At 40.1% G+C, this 24,091-nt stretch overlaps 1 protein-coding gene across 1 annotated transcript; it reads right to left on the bottom strand.

Annotated features, from left to right (window-relative positions):
* Positions 1-394: 394 nt before the first annotated feature.
* tmeff2a (transmembrane protein with EGF-like and two follistatin-like domains 2a) lies at positions 395-22,712 on the bottom strand. The gene is made up of 8 exons (XM_077617676.1): positions 22,688-22,712; positions 20,138-20,234; positions 10,329-10,348; positions 9,735-9,980; positions 7,728-7,775; positions 7,508-7,616; positions 3,124-3,282; positions 395-967 (listed from the first exon to the last, which is right to left on the bottom strand). The coding sequence occupies exons 1-8, from the start codon at positions 22,710-22,712 to the stop codon at positions 871-873; spliced, it is 801 nt and encodes a 266-aa protein (XP_077473802.1). The 3' UTR covers positions 395-870.
* Positions 22,713-24,091: the final 1,379 nt, after the last annotated feature.

The raw sequence follows: 24,091 nt of genomic DNA, 5'->3' as shown, positions 1-24,091 counted from the left end.
GATGATGTGCAAGATATAATTGCTGTTGCATTGCTTTTTTTTGTAGACTATTGTTTCACGATGACACCAAATTCCCATTCACACCCATGTGTTCAGGGTATTGACTATTTAATCCCACCTGCTAGAAAAAACAATGAACCACCAATTTTACATTTCGTGATATAAATTATTTATTTACATTTACAGAAAAAAAAAGACCCCATAGAGACAACGTCGTAATAACTCATGGAAACATAACTGGAGATACAATAGCCGAAGTCATCGTCACAACCGAAGAAGAGCTCTATATTAACATCAAGACCTCCCTTGGGGGTCTCCTATAACACAAGGTGCAAGGCATCACGTGTATCCCCCTCCCCAACGCCCCAATCCCCATTGGAATAACAGAAAAACCTCAATGAAAGTCCCCCTTTACCCTGCTTCGGACTAGCCCACTTTTAGTTTTGCCCCTCGACTACAAATGACAGACACCGGCTAACCCGCATCTACCAAAACTCCCACATCTAATATATTCACACATACCCACATTCAGTGTTTCTCAGGCCCACCCAGACATTTCCCCCCAAGGTGTGTTCCCAAGAGACCTTTAAAGTGACGCTGTCCACAACATTCGCCGTGTGTGTATCTGTGTGTTTGTGTGTGTTTGTGTGAGTTTCGCAGTCACTAGCATGCCAGTTCTGTCCTTTCGCGTCGGCAGACTCCGGCACCCCCGCTCTCTTTGGGCGTTTGTGTGAATTGTGGGAGAGAGAGGGGGCGGGCCCGACCACGAGAGGGTAGCACATCCTACTTTTCTTTTTTTGGATGGGTTTCTCTACAAAATGTGGGGGAAGGGGGATGTTGAACAAGACCAGCCGTTTTCGTCCGATGGGTTCAGATAAGTCGAGTCGAGGCGCGCATGGTGTTCTCCGAACTGAAGTGGACATTGTTTTGCTTCTGCCGGTTGATCCTGTTGGAGCGAGGGCACTTTCTGGGGGTGAAAGAGTCAGAAATGAACAATTATGAAACATTCTCACCTTTTCTCTAGAATAGCGACATGACTAACCAAATGTGATGCGTGTAGAGACTCGGTCGGGTTGGTTCGCAGGCCGCATTAACGTCAACTCGGTTTCATGTGGGCCGGACCATTTTAGATATAATATTTAGATATTTTTCTTATAAATGGATTGAAAGAACTGGATCAAAATCCCTGAATATTCCGTTTTTTTTATAGATCTAAAAAAGTTTATTTGAGCTTTTTTTCTTAGTAAGGGAATATCTCTTTTAATCATTATGTTCTATATTAAAGTGGAAAACTGAAAATATTTTGAATATGATGAAATATAAGAATTTGTAACCTTGAGCGTTTTGAAGAAGCGTATTTGATTCCCCTCAAACTCCACACACATTAATTCTGTGTCAATATGTCACATGTCCTCCAGGTAAGGATCAAATTAAATAAGATGGGAAATATGAGATGATGAGTATTAATATTTCCCAAAATTAGCCGGCGGGATCAAATCTCCAAATTTCATTTGCCGTCCTTCTGCCTGCCTGAGCCCGCATCCGTCAATTTGAATATGGATCATCACTGTCAGCGGAACAGGTGTGCGTTTGAGCGCGTAGACGCAATTTCAACTCATCTGCCATAAGTGTTCAGCCAAGACAACGTTTCCATAAATTACATTCACATCCCATTTGTAGTTTGATTGAAAATGCATTCTGGCAGCGCACGCTTCGAGAGGGGATTTGACCAAGAGTGAGAGGACGACACAAGAAAAGAATAAAAAGGACGTAGCGTTAAATTCCAATGCAGAGTTTGTCCTCTTGCATTGAAACATTGTCATACGTGGTGGAAAAGCAAAATGAGACGTAAAAATATGAAGGGTTAAAATTGCTTTTCCAAGTAAAGGGAATCCAATTTGAAGAAAAGCAAAGCAACATGTGCTGAAATTAGACTTTTAGCAGTCTATCAAATACTATATATCACAGGTGTCAAAGTGGCGGCCCGGGGGCCAAATCTGGCCCGCCGCATCATTTTGTGTGGCCCGGGAAAGGAAATCATGAGTGCCAACTTTCTGTTTTAGGATCAAATTAAAATGAAGATTATAGATGTATATTATATTTCCTGATTTTCCCCCTTTTAAATCAATAATTGCAATTTTTTCTGTGTTTTTAGTTCAAAAATCATTTTGTAAAATCTAAAAATATTTTCTGTTTTCCACTTTAATATGTATATAAACCTTTTTTAGACCTTTTTAGAAAAATGGAACATTCAGGGCTTTTAATCCAGTTCTTTTAATCCATTTATATAAAAAATATATCTAAATATTATATCTAAAATGGTCTGGCCCACATGAAATGAGTTTGACACCCTTGCTATATATGTATAGTCTTACTAATTAGAAAGAATTGTGCCCCTATATTTTACTATAGTACATGTTCAAAACCCGATAATAATTCTCCTTAAAGTCTCCCGTAAATGGAATAAATGTGTTCTTCTTTCCAAGGACTTGACAACGAGGCACTCTAAAGCTGAATCTGTATTTTTGAGGTGTTAGCACTTTGCAATTGAAGTTGTTATTCAGTAGGAAAGACTCATCCTGAGGGCCAAGTTTCATGACTAGACCCCTTTTAGACCCTTTTTAAAAAACATATAATGACAAATAATTCGCTACAACTGAGTGCTCGCGCATTTCTCATTCTTTTCGGCAATTATCTCCTAACGTGTTTAATGTGTTCAAAAACAAATCTCTAAACTCACTTTACAACGTCATTAAAAAAATAAAGAGCCCTTTAAAAAGGACAAGTGTCTCATTGAAAGTCACTGCGCGACGACGCTAGTCATCACGACACCCCCGTTGTACCCGCTATGATTTTTGGGGGGGTAATTTATATCCAATCCGGACTGTTTTTTGCCCCGCCTTCAAACTCATTTTATTTCCCTGCCCTTTTTATTCCGGATTAAACCGTCCATCACAGAGAATGCATTGATCGGAATCTGTGTTTCCACAAACCGAGGAAACAACAAACAAGGTGACCTTTCGGGCGTTTTGGACAAGTTCAAGTACGTACACCAAAGACCCCCTCCGCCCCCCCGAGCGCCGGTCCTCATTAGTAAGGCCGTGAGCGTGCGGCGTGACTCACCTCGTAATGCACAGCACCACCACGCAGATGATGACCACCTGCAGCGCTCCGATGACGGAGGCGATGAGAACGTAGTGCAGTTTTCCAGAGCCCGGGACCACGTAGAGCACGTTGTAGTCCTTGGTGTCGCACTGGGGTCCGCTGAAACCTGAGTGGCAACTGCCGCGTCCCCAAAAAATACAAAATGGAGACAGAAAATTGGTGTTTACGGCCAGAAAAGCCTTTGAGAAAACGATCCAATAAAACCATGGCTGCAATTCCAATAGAGAACATAACATAAGGTCACTACGGCTATTAACAATCAAGACGCATCTAGCCTACTAAATGCAAACTCAAATGTGTAACTCTCTTGTTTGTGTCCTATGATTTTAACATTTAAATCCTGGAAGGATTGTATTAATATTGAATTTAATTGCTGATTGAGACTTTGTTAGCGATACCCATTCTGAGACAAAAATAAAATAAAATACAATGATAAGAATGACAAAAAACGAAGCATTTTTGTTTGGATTTAGGTTATCCAAAGTCTCAATCAACAATTAAATTCAATATTCTGACAATCCTTCTGGTTTGATATTCTAAATCACGCCAAGGGATGAATATTTGTCCATCGATTGGCCTGCTCCATCACCCCCCGCAACCCTTTTGAGGATAAGCAGTTCAGAAAATGAATTAATGTAAATATTTGTTAGAGATACCCATTCTGAGACAAAAATAAAATAAAATACAATGAAAAGAATGACAAAAAAAGGAAGCATTTTTTGTTTGGATTTAGGTTATCCAAATATTTACATTAATTCATTTTCTGAACTGCTTATCCTCAAAAGGGTCGCGGGGGGTGATGGAGCAGGCCAACAGATGGACAAATGGTCATCCCTTTGCGTGATTTAGAATATCAAACCAGCCTGCCATGCATGTTTTTGGGATGTGGGGGGGACACTGGAGTACCCGGAGACAACCCACGCAAACTCCACACAGAACTGTAAGGCCGACGCCCAGTTGGGCATTAAATCAGCGATGTAGACAAGTGCTAACTTGGTTAGCAAGAGCAATCTGTATCATCTCCATCCACCGAGAGGAGCTAAATGGTTCACCTTTTATGGCGAGGCCTGTGCCTTGCAATCTCGTCCTGCATCCAGTTTCCTGCTCTCCGTCTCCGGGGAGATCGCTACCCGCAAACAACGCCACATCCGTGTTCGTCGCAAAAACGCACATCATCTCAGCTCAAAATCCATCTCACGCAGCCAGGCGACATTTCAACCGGGTCGTATTTAGGTGGTCTTCACATTAGGGAAATTGGCTAGAATTCATGGAACCGTTAGGGGGCAGCAAAGATCTTTAACCAGCCCGTCTTAGCTCCGACAACAACAAAAAAAATGGTCTATCTTGTCAAGTATGGGAGGGAGAGAGGAAGATAGCATTTGAGAGAGATACCCACAGCCCCTGGCTGCTTCACTATCAGCCTGTAAATGATGGAAGTCTTAGCCGGACAATTACACATTTCCTCTGCATGTTTTTTCTTCTTCTTCGATTGAAGCATTGCCTTCTGATTACGCTTTTACGTAAATGCAGTCCTTTTTTTGCATTCCAATGTTTATTTTTCGTGTAGCCCGGGCAAGTCGTGCAACGCGTAAATAAGCTAATTAGTGCTCGTGTCGCTGTTCTTGGCGAAAAATGTATGTGTCGGTAGGCATTTTGCGTTTAGTCTCTAATGAGGACCAAAAGCTACAAAGTACGGAAAAAAGACGAGAACAAGGAATAAAAAAAAATGTATTTAAAGGGAATATGTAATGTGTATTGACTCATTTAGGGCCAGCTTTTTCACAGCTACTATGAGAAGCGATATCCTTAAAATCCGATATTTGTGGGAAGAAATAGGATGTGTGAAGTTTTTAAAAAAACTTGGCGGCTGTTTTCAATTGTGCAAAGAATATATATTCTTGAGTGCGTTTTGGTTGTTTATAGCCAGGAAAAATAACTGGATGGAGAAATGAGCCGGCATCAGGCGCGTCTCCTTAGGCGAGAAACAAAGCTTCTAAGATAAGTGGAACTTGTTTGCAAGGGAAAACAAAAGGCACTCGCGAAAAAATAGCCGTCCAAGCTGAATCATCCAAGTTCAACCGAGTCCGCCGGCATTTACGTGAAGAGACGAGTACGACTGAGGCGCTTTTGCTGTAGAAATGGATCCCCAAGAAAAAAAACAAGGGTGGCCTATGATTTAACGTAGTACTTGAGTTCCATAGACGCAGACAGTTGGAGCTAAATCTTCTTACAAATCGATATTAGCTAGAATTTTTAATTTCTCAAGTGAATTACGTATTTTGTGGACTGTAAAGCACCACGTTTTTCTTTCTGTTTTTATAACGAAGCGGCCTATTGATGGATTTTTGGGGGACAAATGAGCTTTGGATTTGCTCGCCTTGTGATGAATTATGTTTTATTAGGATAACACTTGGTATCTCACTCGATGTGTATTCTTTGGAATAAAAATACTCTTAGCTAGAGATGGCTGTGTAGGCTCCAATTGTGAGAAAATATCCAAATTTTGCGATGCCATGCTGCTGACAAACTTGCCAGAAGCTTTGTCAGACTTCAAAAAGTGGGCATTTTACATGCAAATAGGACACCATCTGATGCTACATGCCGCTATAAAAGTACAATTTTCAATTATAGATATCAAAAACCAGGTGTTTTTGTCCCCAGATCCGATTTTTAGGGCTGGCTTTTTATAAAATTGTATTATTATTTTTTTCGAATTGGGCCTGTTCAGACTGGGTTACATTATTGACCCATTTGACAGGTTACCACGGCAACAAATGTTAGTCTACCTTTATATTAGCCAGTATACATTCTTGTCACCAACAATGCCATCTAATAATTCATTTGTTGTCTTCAAGATTAGGAAGAAAGGTCACTTAGATACATGTTGTTTTCTTTGTAGAGAAAGTGAATTTTTTTCTAATGTTTCAGACTGCCATAGAGAACAAGAGTGGGAATTCCATGAATTTGAATGAAGACGTTCCATTGAGGCTTGAAGCATGTTTCTATTGTTAGTCTGGCTTATATGTGCATTTTTTCTTACATTTTTTGTAAAATTGTCTATCTTGTAGGCAGGTGCACTCGATAGGCTGGAAATTACGGCACGTACTTCCAAACAAGGGCATCCAAGGAAAGGATTTTTAACAAGTTCCTCTAGGGAAGTGTAGCAGGTCAAATAGGTCATGGCTACAGGGGGCTCAAAAAGAGTGTGTTGACATTTGCCCGCATTTAAAAACATTTTTTTAGGGGGAACTAAGAGTACCGACAGACAAACAACATACGAAGAATAGCAACTAAAGAGGGCGGCAACAGCCTTGCAGCAGCCCAAAATAGCTAATTATTATTGATCAGGAGATGAGACATTGTAGCACCATTTTCCGTAAAAGCAGCGCGAACATAACATCATCGATTCGCTAGCATTCCGTTAAGATCTTTATGAATTAATAATGAAGGAGCGCACTTCGAGTGCGCAACTGCACTACGCAAAAATAACAAATGAGTGGACATCGTTTTGTGGTACAGTCGTTGTCATTTTTCATTTTTAGTTGCTGTATGAAATCTCATGTAAGGATACATTCTAATTCGCACGGTTTAAATAGTCTTTGTGCGCAATTGAGTACTTTTAAAAAGGAATTATTGCAAAATCAATAATGCAATGCACAAGCTAAACTAAGATATGCAAGCACTAATATAATGGTGCAATGATATATATTGTGTAAACTAATTTTCAGTATTTATAGTCATGTCTTTTATTGACAACGTTAAAAATGCCTACAGCCCACAAACAGTGATTCCTTAGCTTAGATTTAAAAAAAATAACAATTATAGCTAGTCAACCTACGTTCATAAATAGCATATGTATCAAAATTTGTATTTGTCTACTGCTTCCTACTAATGAATTAAACAACATGAACAACGACAATGTGAGTACATAACACTCATTAATCTCGTCACAATAAAAGTATACCAACACTAAGCTTCCCATTCTTTGCGTCTAACCAGCCCCCCCAAAAAAATCAAACAAAAACAAACTTCCTCCATAAAAATCCTAAAAGCCCCAACCCAAGCCCTAGTGGAATTACATGGAAACTGAATTCTTTGTATTGTATTTTTGCATGAACACAACCGTGTTTATTTTTCTCAACGGGATTAATAAAATCCCTTATCTTCCAATTACCGGATGCTCTCATAAATTCGAGTACTGAACAAATGGTAGCCATACTTTTTACACAAGGACAACACAATACATCTACAAAGGACGTCTAATTATTATTTTTTTTGTCAAAAATCATCGATGTAACCACGATGTGTGTTTGTGTATGTGTGTTTTTGTGTGTGTGTGTACCTGCATGAGGGCTGAGCAGGTATACTGGGGAACTGACAATCTCCATGGACGCAGTAGTTCTTGTAGAGATCTGGACAGGGCGTGTATAAACCATCTGCTTGTCCGTTACCTGCCCGAAGAAAACGCATATTGATCCGTGAGGCCCGTAACTCCGCCCCCCAAAAATCCAAGCATCCACCCAGGGATAAAGGAACGTGTAAAACCCAAAACTTTAACGTACCGGTGATGTCAGTGGGTGAGAAATGTCCATCTCTGCCTTTGTTCCCATCTGGAAAAAAATAGAGGGCACGACCTTAAGCCCACCCATTAGGACGTCGACATGGGAGCAAAAGAAGATCATTCAATATGTTTTCAGCGCCACGAAAGGGCGCAGGAGGTGAGCCCGGCTGTCATTGAATGCGAATAAATGCAGACAGTGGATTGTATTCTGTAAGCACACTTGCTATTTTTTCTATTAGAGCCTAGCGTACAAAGGGCACAGACGAGACAAGTGTGAGAGTGTGAAAGATAAGAGAGGATTGTTATTTTTGCTCCCTTTATGGGCGCTGCTGGGAAAATTACACATTGCAAAAAGCAGAACAGCCCTCTTGCACAAATCATTAGTTTATTGCAGTGATTTTTATATTTTTTTTCCGCCTCAAAGGCAAACGATTGCAGTCTCACTCTGCCAAAACACATTTTCTGCAGTTTTGTGTTGAAGCAACACATCAGAGTAACGACGACCTACGTTTGGATGAAAGAAATAGGAGGATGAGACACCCACCATTTGTGTTTGTCTTCTGCAGGCAACTTTTAAGACTATTTTGAAGAATCACAACAATAGAGGAGACACATAGCTTGGGGGTTAAATAAGTTTAAATCCTTTCACAATGTATTTTGAGAAAATAAAAGTCTGTCTTGCAAAAGTTAAGTCGCATTTTACAAGGTTAAAATCGTAAAGGCCACCATTTAACCGGTAAAGATGCGTGCAAAAGTTGGACTCAAGGCACATTGCGACTCGCCTTCTTTGTACAGGGAAAGAGAAGCGATATCATTTGTTTCTTTCGCTGCTTGGTCTGATTGAAACAAATTGCCAGCAAGTGCGCCGCGATCAATCTACTTACTCTGACCCAAAGCCTGTTATATTTGGCAATTCATTACGCCCTCTATGCTTCTCCCAAAGCAAGTTAGGGTTGATTGCGTTGTCCCCAATTACTTCTCGGCGCTTTCGTCTCCAATCAATCGTCCCTAAACGTCCCGTCGGGGGTAAAAGTCGTGATTTGAGCACCTTTTGCCGAATTGTTTTAGCACCCCCGCACTCTTTTCGCCCCATCTTCGCTCAAGATTGACCCATGAAATGCCTATGAATTCATCTTTATCTTTAAAAAGCGTGGATTGACAGTTTTGTTTTCACAATGCTGATGAGTGAAATACTTTTTTTCTGGAACACCGACAAACAAACACTGCAGCCAAATGGAAGGCATTACACTAAAAGGTAATTACCGGCCGGTAATGTTGTCGGCGTACTCCAGTTTGCGTCTGTCGAGGGCGGAGGATTAACTTTGTGAGGTTATTGTCATGTGATTAAAGCAATTGTGTCCCCAATACAGATGAAGGTGTGAGAGTTGATTGAAATTCAGAAAATTGAATACCACATATGACACTGGCACATCAGCATGTCTGCCTCACATTTGAATTGAATGCCAGCTTGCGTTATTACTCCAAAAACATCTGGTTTAGGTCAAATGACGCCAACCCGGGGAGTACCCGAAAGTAATCTGGGACTATTATTGGCTAAATCGAGAGCCTCGAGGGAATACGCAGTCTGTCATGCTGGTTTTTAGTCATTTATTTGAGGGATTCTTTTCTTTTGCACAAAGCGGTTGTCAAAGAGCATCGACTCGTGCTATTCCGAGAGGTTTTTAAAAGCCGGCAGCAGAATTCGGGGTACCGTATTTTGCCGTTTAATATACCCGAGTATATGAAATGATTTTTGCTTTTTTGAGCCTCCCGTTTGTGCGCCATTTACTATACCCCTGCCGTTTAATATACCTGGGTATATTAAACGGCAACTCAGCTTTTTTGAAAAGATTTGTATGGTGTTCATGGGGGCATAATTATAGATACTTAAGTTCATTAAAATTCCAAGTCAGACTTTATTCAGCAGTAAGTAGTTTTAACCTGAGCAGTAAGTAGTTTTAGTCTGCAAAACGTTGATTTTCAAGGTGAATAGAAAATTGGGTCTGACCTTGGCAGTGTCCCAGGTGCTTGACCTCGATACGTTCCTGCTTCCCACAGGAGGCCTCCTTCACCTGGCACGGGTTGTCATAGGAATGGCCGTCCGAGGCGCACACCGGGTTGAAGCTAATGTGAGAACAGTCGATGTTGCAAACACACCTGCAACGGAAGGTCACGCCCACGGCGGTGTGAGTCCATCTTGTGTGTGTACATGACAAGGCTATAGTCAGACTGTTAAAAAATAAAATAAAAACAACTCAAAACAAAACGACAACAAGCAAAAACCAAGAATAATCGCTACTGATTTAGTAGGGATATTCCGGCCGTGCATTGTAATCCTGTTAAAATTGGGTTTTGACACCTTCAATTTGACACAATAGATGAAAGTTTACAAGAATGAAAAAGCGTCAGGCCGCGCAGAAGGCTGTCCCGATAACAAACCACACAATGGAAAGAAAGAAAGCGATAAGAAAAGCGCACATTTTGCCGCTTCTTGAAAACAGCCCTGAATGGAAAGTAGCAACTTGGACGCAGATAATGTCCTAACATTAGCATCCCATTATCGGAAAGAGTTTGTTTACCATCTCTTTATTTCCTTACAAACCTGACACTATCTTGATGAAGCTGAAAGTGTATAATGTTGGAGTGGGGGTGCCGCAGCAGACAGCATGCAAATGCTGATGATTATGTTAAAGGAGAATTTGCTTGTAAACTGCACACTGGCTCTTTTAGATCTTATTGTTCTGCCGTCACTTTATTTTGGCTGTTACTCTAATTTCATTGGATGGAAAGAAAGATACATTGTGAAACACATGCTCACTGTTATATTTATCTATTCAGCACGATAGAAAAAGATAAACACTCAAGTAGATATCTGTGAAAGTAATTAAATCTTTGTCCTTTGTGGCTTCCTTCCCACCGCATAAACTGCACGTCCAGTTTGGATGACTTTGAGATGATAATATTACTTATTAATTCAGCTATTATCACTTACTGAATAACCACAATGTCAACGGTGTCCCTGACTCAAGTTCAAGCAAACAATATGTGATGAATAATGAATTTAAGTGACTAAGAAACACTTTTAGAAGCTCACAACTAATGCATTCTTGGCCAAAAAGTATATTTAAAATTTTAAATGTTGATTTTTTATTTTTTTATTTCTGATTTAGACCATAACTAAAAACACATCCTTAATTATTTAATACCGTCAAGAATAAAAGCCCTGATAATGTACTGTGCTTCCAAAACAATGAAAATATGTCACCATTTTACACAGTTGTCTCCATTGCAGTAAAGAAAACTCGTAAAATATAAAAAAGATGCAGTTGTTAACTGTCAGTGTGAGGAATATTTTTATGAATGTATGTTTTAATAACAACTAACCAAAGTAGGAGAAGTCCTACACTATCTTAAATGAAATTCAAGTGTTTTAATTAAATCAATTAATTCAAACTGCAACTCAAATGTCATGTTGACTTACTAATTAAAGAAATGCCATTTTTTTCGTAATAATGACTTTACTGTTAGTAGAACAACACTTTAGTTATCGAGCTTTAATATTATATGTTGTACTAAATTCCCATGCAACGGACTGATTAAATTTGTCAATTATTCATTTACTGCTTATAGGCAATGGCTTATTGGAGTGCAGTTTATGCCGCTAAATGCTTATTTTTCCATATTTCAATTAAGAATTCAAATGGCCTCTTTTTAGCCTCTGGCAATTGCCGCAAATGCGTTCTTCTTCTCGGCAAATCGTCTCCCTCCACCAAACACCGGGGCGACAAGTTACCCTTTCTTTTGCACCCAATTGGACACAATTACTTCAACATGCAATTTATGATGTCAAATTTGAGCTTGGCTTGTTTTGCATGTTTTAATTGTCTGGTTCTTGTTGTCTATTTACCGCGTGTGCTTCGAAATAATGTAAAATGCTTCAAAAACTGAAATAATGTTGCTGTAGTTTGAGTATGACTCAATTAGAAGTATGCATATGAATTTTATGTTTCATGTTGACCATTGTTAACCCATTAGCTGTCATTAGCGGGAACAAATGTCCAATCTTTTTGAACTGGGAGGGTAGACAGTGAATATTATATGCAGGGTTCAAAAATACTTTTTATTATAGTGACTCAATTGACACAATTAGAAGTATGAAGTGTACATATTAATTTGGCATGTTGACAATAGTTAACCCATTAGCAATCAGTAAATGTCCAAGCTATTAGAACTGGGAGGGTAGGCATTGAATATTATCTGCAGGGTTCATAAAGGCTTTTTATTATATTAATAAAATGGCGTTGGCTTCAACTTCCTGTCACCAATCAGTGACTCAATTGAATTGACACGATTAGAAGTATAAAGTGTACATATTCATTTGGCATGTTGACAATAGTTAACCCATTCGCTATCATTAAACGTCCAATCTATTGGAACTGGGAGGGTTGACAGTAAACATTCTCTGCAGGGTTAAAGAAGGATTTTTTTAATGATATAAAGAACCATGATTGGCTTTCACTTCCTGACACCCATCAGTGAGCACAAATGCCAAAGAAAGTGAGTGAGTGGGTTTATTTGACAACGTACAGGAGGGTTATAATCAACGCCTAAATTATAAAGTGTGTTCAACAAACACACATTTACGCCCACCTAAACGCAGCCACCGTATTTTTTCTTCTTCTTTATCCCAACTAACTTTGCAGATGTTGGACGCTGTAATTATAAATGAGTCATTCTTCTCGCAGCCATTTCATTTTCTCTGCTCACTATTAGCTGTCTTGCACACGTAAATCCTTAAGCGCCATCGGCTTTGATAATACAGCTCGTGTTGATGTCGATTGAAAGTGCGGCAGGACCCACTTTTGATGACGGATCAGTTGAAGTCAAGTACGGCTACCTTTTTATTTTTTTTAGTACCTCCGACAAATTTTCGGGGGGGGGGGGAAATTGCTCGTTTTAGATCATGCTGTCCTTGCTGTCGTCGTCCTTCAAAGTCAATAATGCAGATCAGTGAAGATGCCGCTATTGTAATTTGTTCTGTACAAAAAAAAAATGGAAGGCTGAGTGGTTAGCCGTGCGTCGGCCTCGCAGTTCTGGGGTTGTGGGTTCGATACCAGGTGGATCCTCACTGTGTGGAGTTTGCATGTTCTCTGTGTGGGTTTTCTCTGGGTTCCACAACCCAGAAACATGCATGCTAAGCTATCTGGTTGAACACTCTAAATTGTCTAACCCTAGCTATGATTGGTTGTCCTTGGTCTCTTTGTGCCCAGCGATTGGGTGGCCACTGATTTAGGGTGTCACCTGCTGGGATAGGCTCCAGCACCCCATTATTGAAAAAAAAATGGACGAAAATCGGATAGGTTTTTATCACAGATTGAAGTTTGCCTTCATTCAGTTAAAATAATTACTGTGGAGTGGCGCGAATTAGGGACGTTTGCGGAGTTAGAATTAGCGGAGATGAAGATGTGATGTAAAGTTCTAGACTTGGATGGTTTGGACATGTCCAGAGGAGAGATGTTGGGGTTTGAAAGGACTAGATGTTGACCTAGAAGAAGGTATGTGGGTGGAGTAAGGAAGGGAATGGACATGAAAGTGGCTGATGTAGGGGAGGATGATGCAAAGGACAGCGTGAAGTGGAAAAAGCTGCTTCGTCCTGCAAGTTCAGTGTAGTAGTAGTATTGACTATTTCAGGCCAAATAATCGCTCAAAATGTGAAATCAATTATCCTAATGGTTGGTTATTAAGTCGTTTATTAGTGGTCATTAAACTTGGCTGGCTTTGATAATCACATCCTTCACTGCTAGCTCTCCTAGTAACAAATAAAATGGCTGTATATCTTTTGAACAGATCTCAAAATGTTACGTGATGCTTCTGCGCATCTTGATTTTGTTTATATGACGGGCGAGAGTGCAAACAGCGCTAAAATGTGTCACCAATGATATTCAGCATTTTTACTTGTATTAATCCAGACGTACGTTCAAGTCTCTGTTTTAAAATGAAAAAAATAAATAAGGAATCTCCATTAACATATTAAGCGAAAAGATGAATTGTTCTGATTCTGCTCATATTATCGCAGCATGTGTGGCAAACTGATTACAAATTCTTCAGCCTGGTACAGAAAACTAATTATGTTGTACTAGCCTAGAAGTAGAAGTAGTCATGTCATATCTTCACCACGCTAGATAAAGAAGTTGCCATGGTGTCAAGAATATAGCAATAACGAACATACCAGGGATTGACTTTTAATTCCCTGGCAAATTAGCCCCCAGACGGGATTTGGGATATGGCCGCCTTTATCATCCCGATCTCAACGAGAAGCGTCGAAGCCCGGCCGCGAAACACGACGCCCCCGAGCTCTCTTTTCGGCGGAGAACGTTGGCTCGGAGAGGCCGTCTTCTTCTTCCCGAGAGGACGTGGTTGGTCAGCGGCGGCTGATGTCTGGCCTACATCCATTTTTAATGCCGACTCTCACTTTCCCTACAATGGGCACGCACGGTGGTGCTAGACTGCATTGCGTCAACACGTACTAATGCCTCTTGGGCCAACACACACACACACACACACACACACACACACACACACACACAGACTGCAGAAACACTAAATGTGCAAAACACACACTAACACTTTGGTCTTGAAGCGCCATTTTTTTTGTTCCATCTTTGACGCACACACCAAAGTTAATGGTGTGTGTGCGAGACATGTCTCTGAGGAGACGGTCTTAGCAGGATGTGTTGTATTGATTAGTTGCTACGATTATTTCACTCCCATCAAAGCACACACACGAACACGAACACACTGTCTGCCGGCTTCAGACTTTAAAAGCCACTTTATACCAATGCCAGTGTGCAAAGGTTACTTTTTTTTTCTTCGCCTTTGGTTGCATGGAGTTGCAGAACATCAGAACTTGACGTAAGGATGCGTAGGTCATTTGTAAAAAGCGGAATGTTTTTATTTGAAGTGGAGAAGTGTAGACTTTTTAATTTGCAGTGCACAAACAGTTGCTTTCTTGAGTGGCTGCCCGCAAATCTAGTGTGAAATTAAACAACGGGGTGGAACTTGGGATTGGGTTGGTGAGGACGCCATTTTGAAACACGGGAAAGTTAAAGTTTTTTGCTCGATCGAGTGGAAGGAACGTCAACATTTATGCAACGATGCTTTGTACCATGATGACACTTTTATTATTGACATAAGAGGTTCATGTGGATTTACTGAAGCGTTTCGATTGACTTCATGCCTTAATTAGATATATTAATAATGTTTAAAGTGTTGCTTGCGGAACAGAAGATTTGTGGGAGAGTTTTGTGTGTTTTTCTCAAGCTAGTAATAGAAAAAATCTTAAAAAGTAATAAAAAATGGATCAATCGGATTGAAATGACTATTGTTTTGGAAAATTAAATGCTATGAAGTTATTTTCATTAGTCGTCATAGGTAAGAAGATGGAATTATTTGATATTGTGTTCATGTCTTTAAAGAAATTGTTAAATCGTATGAAAAATGAAACCATGTTAGCTGTTTCCATCCTCATTAAATAACTATTCTTTGATTTTGTACTGTCTTTGTCGTTATTAAAGTTGCCGATTCTCGGCCGGGAAAGTAGGCTAGCGTCTAAAATGGTCAATCGTTCATTTATTTCCTGACAGAAGACAGAAAAAGCAAGGCTGAACTATTTTCGGTCAGTCATGCGCTGAAAGCACCCTGCTGTTGGTGTAACATTGAATTGCCTTTGTGGATTTCTTGTCAAATTATTTTGGCAAAGGCAGCGCAAAAGGGCAGCTTTGTAAAACTTCTTGTGCTATTTTCAGCACGTCTAAACCGGCCAATTGTCTGCAAGCTTCACTGTACATCAACTGAAGACTCCTCTTCTAAATGCGAACCTTTTTATGGGTAATTACAGTTTAACACCACAAATGGACCTTAAATGGGTTTTCGAGAATACGCTATTGATCTTTGAGGTAACTCGGTCATTTTGCTTACGGCACGTCCCCAGAGTCAGCTGGTCGACTCGCGGGTGATTCACCACCACATTGCAGCAATCACACAAATCTTACTTCGCTTTTGGATTTACATATCTGTCAACTTAAATGTTTTTCCCGTATTTTATACATTTTTTGATCGTTTAAAAGTGTCTACGTCGTATAACAACTTTTGTACGGGATATTTTTTTTTGCCGTACGTTTTTTTTTGGCAAAACGATCTCGTCTGACCCATTTCGGCTCGAATCTGGAAAGTCTGGGTCATCAACGACTGCTAATATTGTCATTCCCTTTTCACTATAAAAATATAGCGTGCAAGCAAGCAATGTACCCAGACAGTCAAGCTGTCAACGTCATACAGCAACATCTACAGCAAGGGTGTCAGACTCGGGTTGGTTCGCGGGCCGCATTAACGTCAACTCCATTTTAGATATAATATTTAGATATTTTTTTTATAAATGGGTTAAAAGAACTGGATCAAAAGCCTTGAATATTCAATTTTTTATATTCCCGTATTTATAGATCTCTAAAACATGTTTATTTGAGCTTTTTTTCCTAGTATGGGAAAATCTCTTTTATTCCATATTAAAGTGGAAAACAGAAAATATTTTTTATATATTTTTAGATTTTACAAAATGATTTTTGAACTGAAAACACAGTAAAAATTGATTAAAAATGGCAAACATTGATTTAAAAGAGGGGAAAATCAGGAAATGTAATATACATCTATATCTATCATTTTAATTTGATCCTAAAACAGAAAGTTGTGATTTACTTTCCCGGGCCACACAAAATGATGCGTCGGGCCAGATTTGGGCCCCGGGCTGCCACTTTAACACCTGTGATCTACAGAATCTTGACTTTAGTTCATACATAAGGTAGGTTTATGTGCGCCCTATGTGAGTAAACGTTGCATTTGCATGGTTTATTGTCGCTTAAAAATGGGAATTTCAATCATTAATAAGGGGAGCAATTGGCCGAGGTATGTATTTACTTAACATCATCCCGTTACAATGTGATCCAAATAAGTATGTTGGAGAAAACTAAACTGTGATTATATTATTTTATCAATACGGCATGGCTAGCAAATCGCAAGATATGATCGACAAACGACCTTTCGCTAACACAATATCATCTCCCGTCATGGCAACGCAGTTGTCTTCACGTTCGCCATTCTAATAATAATTTAATCACATTCATTTGGCCTTCAATTGCTTTGTTCTAATTATGTAGCCTCAGATTTCAAATCTTTGGAGGCCTTTCAAAGTTAAGTCTGTCAGTCTCTTTGTCTTGTCAAATTGGGCCTGATTTTGGGTTCATTTCACATCCGTCTCACAGGGATGAAAAACACTGCCTCTAAATATAGCCCTGATAGAACTAGGGCGAAGAAGTTGTCAAAAAATGGCCCGGGGCAATCCATCCATCCATTTATACGTCTGCTTATCTGGCAACGGGGTCGCCACGCCGACCGTCCTTTTGGTGAGGAAAGGCAATCCAATCATCCCGAATGTCTACAGGTGCACGGGGGGAAATAGGTTACCCGCAGGCTGTTTCTGTCCTACTCGTTGCAGTCATTACGAATCATCAAGCACGCGCTAGATTGAGCCTGCTGTGACTTTTTGGTAATTATTTGACACAAGACTAGCTATTTCATTTTGTTGTAACGTGAGAAGACATGGCGAGCTCGCAGATTGTTGATATCAATGAGTATGGGAAGGAGTACATGTTATTCTTTAGCCCAACTATCTAAAAAATGGTACACACGAATTATTCTAGATTTTTGCAGACCACTTTTGATTGACGGGAGGTCGCCTTGGCTGTTGTCCAAATAAAAAAACCCAGCCATCTTTTTCTCTCTCACAAAACGGATACTACAAAAATTGACAAGTGATGTGCTCTTTTCTTCATACTAAAAATACATATTGACATGTGAGATTTCCAACAAAAAGAGACATTTGAAGTAAACATTTCTGTGGGGAAAAATTGGCATCTATGCCAAGGCATCTGGCTTAATGCGTTTAAAGGTTTATTTATGTAATATGTTGAAAACTTGGTATATTTCATTCTTATCTGTTCTGTCAATGCTTGACATACAATCAAGAATTTTTAGGATTCGATTGGATTGGATAACTTTATTTATCCCGTATTCGGGAAATTTCATTGTGACAGTAGCAAGAAAAGGCAAAGTTATAAGTTAGACAGTACAGTCAAAGGCCGCAGAAAAACAAAGCAAAAGCAAAAAGCGCAAAGTACAAAGCAAATCAAAGTCAATGGGATCATTAAGAATCGCCAAATCATTAAGACAGAAAAGCAGCGAAAACACAAAACGAGCTACGAGTTTCGGTAGCAAAAACGGATAGACTTGCACGGATAGAAATGCAATCGTGGGGCGAAACATTTCTCAAATTTGGGCCACACTAAGCTTAACTTTGATACTTTATCAATGACTGTATATTTGCATGATTGTGCGTTGATTATCAAAGAAAATGTCATTCCCCCCACACACGCTTATCTTTCCAAAGTTAATTTCAAGAAATGTGATACCACCGCCGGTACTTTGCCATGCCTTGAAGCCCTTAATTCCTTTTAATCGATTCAATAAAACCATGAAAAAAAACATAAATCCGTTCATGCGGACTGACCGGCTTTGACACCGCCATGATTGCTCTGCAGTTGATTGAGTAACTGCCAGCTGCTTTGATTGGAATCAGCTGCTGTCTGATTAAAAGAACCTGCCATTTTAATCAAAACCTGACACGAGTCGGATTTCTGATGAAAATTATTGCTTCGCGCCCTGTCATTATTGATCTGAATATTCATTGATTCTTTCATTTTCTGAAGCCTTTATCCTCACAATGGCCGCGGTGGGTGCCGGAGCCTATTTCAGATGACTCGGGGACGCACTGAATCGGTGGCCAACCAATCGTAGGACACCAGGAGACAAACAACGAATCGTAGCTAGGTTTAGGCAATTTATAGCACATGTGTCAAAGTGGCGGCCCGGGGGCCAAATCTGGCCCACCGCCTCATTTTGTGTGGCCCTGGAAAGTAAATCATGAGTGTGGACTTTCTGTTTTAGGATCAAATTAAAATGAAGAGTATAGATGTATATTACATTTCCTGATTTTCCCCCTTTTAAATCAATAATTGTAATTTTTTAATCAATTTTTTCAGTTTTTAGTTCAAAAATCATTTTGTAAAATCTAAAAAAATATATAAAAAAGCTAAAATAAACATTGTTTTAGATCTATAAAATACCAAATATTCAGGGCTTTTAATCCAGTTCCTTTAATCCATTTATAAAAATAATAATCTAAATATTATATCTAAAATGGTCCGGCCCACGTGAAATCAAGTTGACGTTAAAGCGGCCCACGAACCAACCGAGTCTGACACCCTTGATTTAGAGTGTTCATGTATGTCTTTGGAATGTACGAGGAAACCAGAATACCCAGAGAAAACCCATGCAACACTTTGAGAACATGCAAACTGGCCTGGGATTGAACCAAGGAACTTTGAACCAGAACTGTAAGGCCGACGAGCTAACCACCAACCACTGGGCCAACCTTGAACCATGAAAAAATCTATAATATGGTTCCGCTCGGTATTTTTGTGACCCGTTTCAAATAGAAATGTGGCATTGTCGTCCTGTCTGGCGAATGTCCATGCCGAACATCCACATCACAGATGTTTTACACGCAGAGCCCGGAGGCTGTTTGTAGTATTGCGAGCGCCGCGCTAATGCACGGGGATGAGTTGATAAACGGCAGCCATCTCTTTTGGCAAAGAAAAACAAAGAAGTCCAAATATATGGCGGAATGGTCGCTGAACTACTTTTCTTTGTGTGAGCCAAATTCATTTTGGCCTGACATTGGCGAATCGTGTAAGGACGGTAATTGGATTTCCAGAATGAGCCAAACTCTGCTTTCTCTCTGTGGCCCACAATCGTAATTGAGGTTAAATGAAATGGTCAGCTGTGCACCAAACCTCGGCGGATGTTCCGAGGCGAGGGTGTGCGGAAAAATGAAAATTTCTCATCTAAGCTGTTCGTCTTCAAAGACATTTAAATGACCCGAACGGCGGGGTGATATTGACAGAGGAAAATGGACCGACGTGTCAAATGCAGGCCTTTCTATATTACATTGCAATCTCTTCGTTCAATAAGACGGATGACGGTGCGGTATGAAAATTTCAATGTGGTGTTTACGGTGAGCAAAATGATAAGGCCATCCTTAGGATCACAAAAGTGAAAAAAGATAAACAACTAGCCAATCAATCTGTTCTCTCATTGTACGCGAGCAGTAAAACGGGAGAAATCTTCCTGTCTGAAGTTTGAATTCAGCATTCAGTCATCTTCGATTTAACAATGGCAAAATTCCACTTTTTCCCCTTTTCTATTGATCTTATTTTCAACATTTTGTTAACTGAAACTCACCAAACGTCCTCTGCGTCCACGTCACACTCGGCGCCAAACTGGCAAATGTCGCAGGTGGATGTTTCCTTCTGACCCGCTTCTGCCGAACCCTCTCCACCTGAAAGTAACAAAATCGAGAAAATGTCATTCAAAATCCCCGTGGCAACATGATTCCTTGGGAATGGACAAAAACATGAACAACAAACGTAACAAAGCAAAAAAAAATAAAAAATGAACAGCCTTCCTTTGGTCGTAGATTTAAAACACTCCAGAGTCAAATTATCCTCAATTGCCGGTGTAACTTAATATTGAAAAGCATTTGTGCCCCTATTATGACAGAATTTTTAAAAGAATAGCATGATTAGTGAATGCATATCACGTTCGAATAAACATATCGGTCCTTTTAGACGAAAGGGGAATGGCAATTACGCTAAGACTTAAGTGGGACTTGTCAATTTAACTGATTAAGGTTTGTTATTTGTTTCTCCAAAAAAGATTAAGACAACTTTGATAAATGAGTTGGATGAGGGGTTCTCAAAAATAGGAAACAAAAACAAAAAGTCCAAAGACAGAGAAAATCTTAGGAAAAAAAATATATAAGGGGATCTTCTCAAAGTTAGCATTAAACGATTTGCCACAAAAAAAGTGGACGTAAACACACAATTCTGTAATATGGAACTATAAACAACATCGCTGTAGGTAAAAAAAAAAATATATATATATATATATATATATATATATATATATATATATATATATATATATATATATATATATATATATATATATATATATATATATTGTTTTATTAGGATTTGACCAGTTATTAATTGTCATCTGTCCATCCTGACATAACTCAACATTAGTTTTATGCCACAACTCTATTTTTTTACGTATAAACTCATTTTTTAAACCCATTTACAATCCCACACAAACTCCTGAATGCCACCAGGTACAAAAAAAAAATCCCCCCAAAAATAACAATCACAATAGGATACCCTTCACGCTCAAAGCCAGGGCAACAAATCTCCCAGGGCGCTATGACCCCGGACAAATAATTGGTGGACAACGAGGACGTGTTTATTCTGGCGCATCAAAGACACGACAGGTTTACATATGAAAAGCCAGCGCCTTCACGGAGCCCATTTTGCGCGACACCCTCCTCGCCCGGCGCTCATCTATCACTCTCTAAATCCCACTGATCTTTTTGGACGGCCTCTTTTATTCCGTCCTACTGATTTTCTCACAGTGTGGGTACTGGCGGCGGGCTTACACTGGCTTAGGGACTCTGCCAATGTGTGTGTGTGTGAGGATTCGCCAGTGTGTGTGGGTGTGTGGGTGTGTATGTTACTGAAAGAAAAGGCAATTTGGATGATCTCAAATTGCATTCTCCCAGCGCATACGGCTCTCGAGCCAGTCCCCGTGCACCTTCCTGGCGGGCCCACTCCTCCGTCGACGCGTTCTATTTTTAAAACTGGCGGCGGCGGCTGCAGAAAAGGCGGCGAAGGGGTGGAACTTGGCATCATTTTCTCCCTTGGTGTATTTAATCTCCCTGACACGCGGACGCCCACGTCGCCCCTCGTCGCGCACAGCTCCCTCGTGTCGCCTCTTTCATTTTCCCCTTTTGAAACTTGTGTTATTTTTTCTGATCCCCCGTGATGCGGGCGGGATGAAGGAGAAAGAACTCTTGGTGGGAATGGGTGGCGGGTGCCGACGACCCCGTTTCAAATTGGCTTTGATTTGGAATTTCAAACGGCGGCCAACGTGGCGATAGTTTAAGTACAAAGTGCGGTTATCTTTTATTTGATTTACAGTGGCGAGGTGGTGGGTTCGGAACGGCGTTTGCAAGTCGGGTTCAATGGCTTGGCTTTCCCCAGTTGATGGAGATTGGCAGGAACTGAAACACGATGAGTTTACTGGCCAAACGAGAACTGGGATGTTTCCAGTTTGCGCTAATCGTGTGGAGAGACTGTACTTCCAACGGGGGGGGGGGGGGCGTGCATGATCATACTGCAAATGGCTTGATTGATGGCTTTAATTGGACAACATGGCCACACGATCCTGCCAGCGTCTATACACTAGGGGTTTAAAGGTTAAATCCTTAGTTCAAAGGTTAAAAGGCCATAGTGAAAAGAAGAAAATAGTTTTTGCTCCAGTTCAGTTTCTTGAACTGAGACCAGAGAACTTAGTTTTATTTTCATGAGATAACCTATACAACTTGTTTAACAGTCCATTGATCATCTTTACATGAAAGGCTGAAAAGGCTTTTTTTAGTTCAGATTTTAGATCGAGAAAGTTGTAAATTTTAGGGGCAACAAATGCATAAAACATCTCCAAAATTTTGCGCACGTCAACCGAATAGAACAAGCGAAACCAAAATAGTTTATTACATCCACGTGTAATTGCCACCATAGACCACTCGATCTATGTTCAGGAAACCGATCCCCCCGCAGTTAAGTCTAGTTTTTGTTCCCGAACGCTCCAAAAAAGTGTGTTCCTCAAAATACAAAGTTCCAAAATCCAGACCAAGCTGTATGCCATCTGTCCGTTAAATCGCTTCTGACGTCAAACCGGAGTCCTCCTGAATCCCCGGCATGTGTTCTCTGATCCACATTCATCATTGCGAGTTTGAATCGGCACTAAAAAACAGTTCTCACTCTCTTCCTCCCATTTCCGTACCACCTGAACAAGTACAGACATTGTTTCCCACTCCTTAAATCCGCGATAGAATCTCACCCTCTCGTTCCTCCGTCTGCTAAATCTCTGGAATCAGGAGACACGAGGGCTAATGACCAAAATGATTAGCTCCGATAGCACTCTCGGAATAACATCGGCACGCACAAGCGTTACACCATGTAGCATCGATCCGGGCCCGAACCCGGCCCACCCCGACTGATTTGTTTCCCTCTGAATACACGAAATATTTCAAGCCAAGTGCGGGAAAAAAAACGGAAACGTCGTGACCAAGTTTCTTGAGGAAACGGAAGATTAGAGTGATATGTCACCCGATTAGAAGACGATGAGGAGATAAACATTCCAAAACCAGATGAGCAGCAAACGCTAATCAGACACAGAGGTGGCGAGGGGAGAATCTGCGGTGGTTAAAGAGCGGCGCTAATCCCCTCACTGCTGTCCGTGTTTTGGTCCCGCTGTGAGCATGAAGCATGCATGTAAAGACACTTGTGATGTTGGGAAATTTAAGTCACCCGTGGGATTGCGCCTGACCTTGGGAAGACACAGAATAAAATACAGGGCCGTAACCACACAATTTGGCCCCATTTAGCACTTTAGATTGGGCAAATTTCATTACTATTTCAAATCGGGAGAATTTTGGGGTGTCGACGTATGTATCGTTTTTGCAAAATTGCATTGAATTGAATGCTTTAGTGCAGGGGTCGGGAACCTTTTTGACGAAGCGAGCCATAAAAAAATCATATTTTCCAATGTTATTCCTTGTGAGCCATACTACGAATTTAAAAGTCAAAATACATACATGTAAACAAGTTCCTTTTCAATTTTTTTTTGTAATTTCACCACTTTTAAAGTGGAAAAAACTGAATATTTTTTGAAAGATTCTTATGCTTTAGCTAATCAATGAGAGGATGCATTCCAGAAGAGTCTACTGCAAAAAAAAAAAGAAGATTAAAGCAGTTCTAGATGTTATATCTCAGTTTGGTCACCAGCGATTTCCATATTTTAGCTCACAGGTTAGCAAAGAGCCAGATGCACCCATCAAAAGAGCCACATGTGGCTCCCGAGCCATAGGTTCCTTACCCCTGCTTTAGTGTATAAGTATATATTATGTATATAAGTATAATGACATTTAAAGCTTTCACCACATAGTACAAAAATAACAACAAACAGACAAATAAATAATCAATAAATAAGTAGTCCAAGTGCGATCAGAAAAAAAGAACCTTGGATTCAGATATAGTTCCCAAATATGGATACAATATCTACGAAAGAACACATTGA

The sequence above is a fragment of the Stigmatopora argus genome, chromosome 13, assembly GCF_051989625.1.
Source record: "Stigmatopora argus isolate UIUO_Sarg chromosome 13, RoL_Sarg_1.0, whole genome shotgun sequence".
Taxonomy (NCBI): Eukaryota; Metazoa; Chordata; class Actinopteri; order Syngnathiformes; family Syngnathidae; genus Stigmatopora; species Stigmatopora argus.
This window is presented reverse-complemented; position numbering and strand designations above follow the sequence as displayed.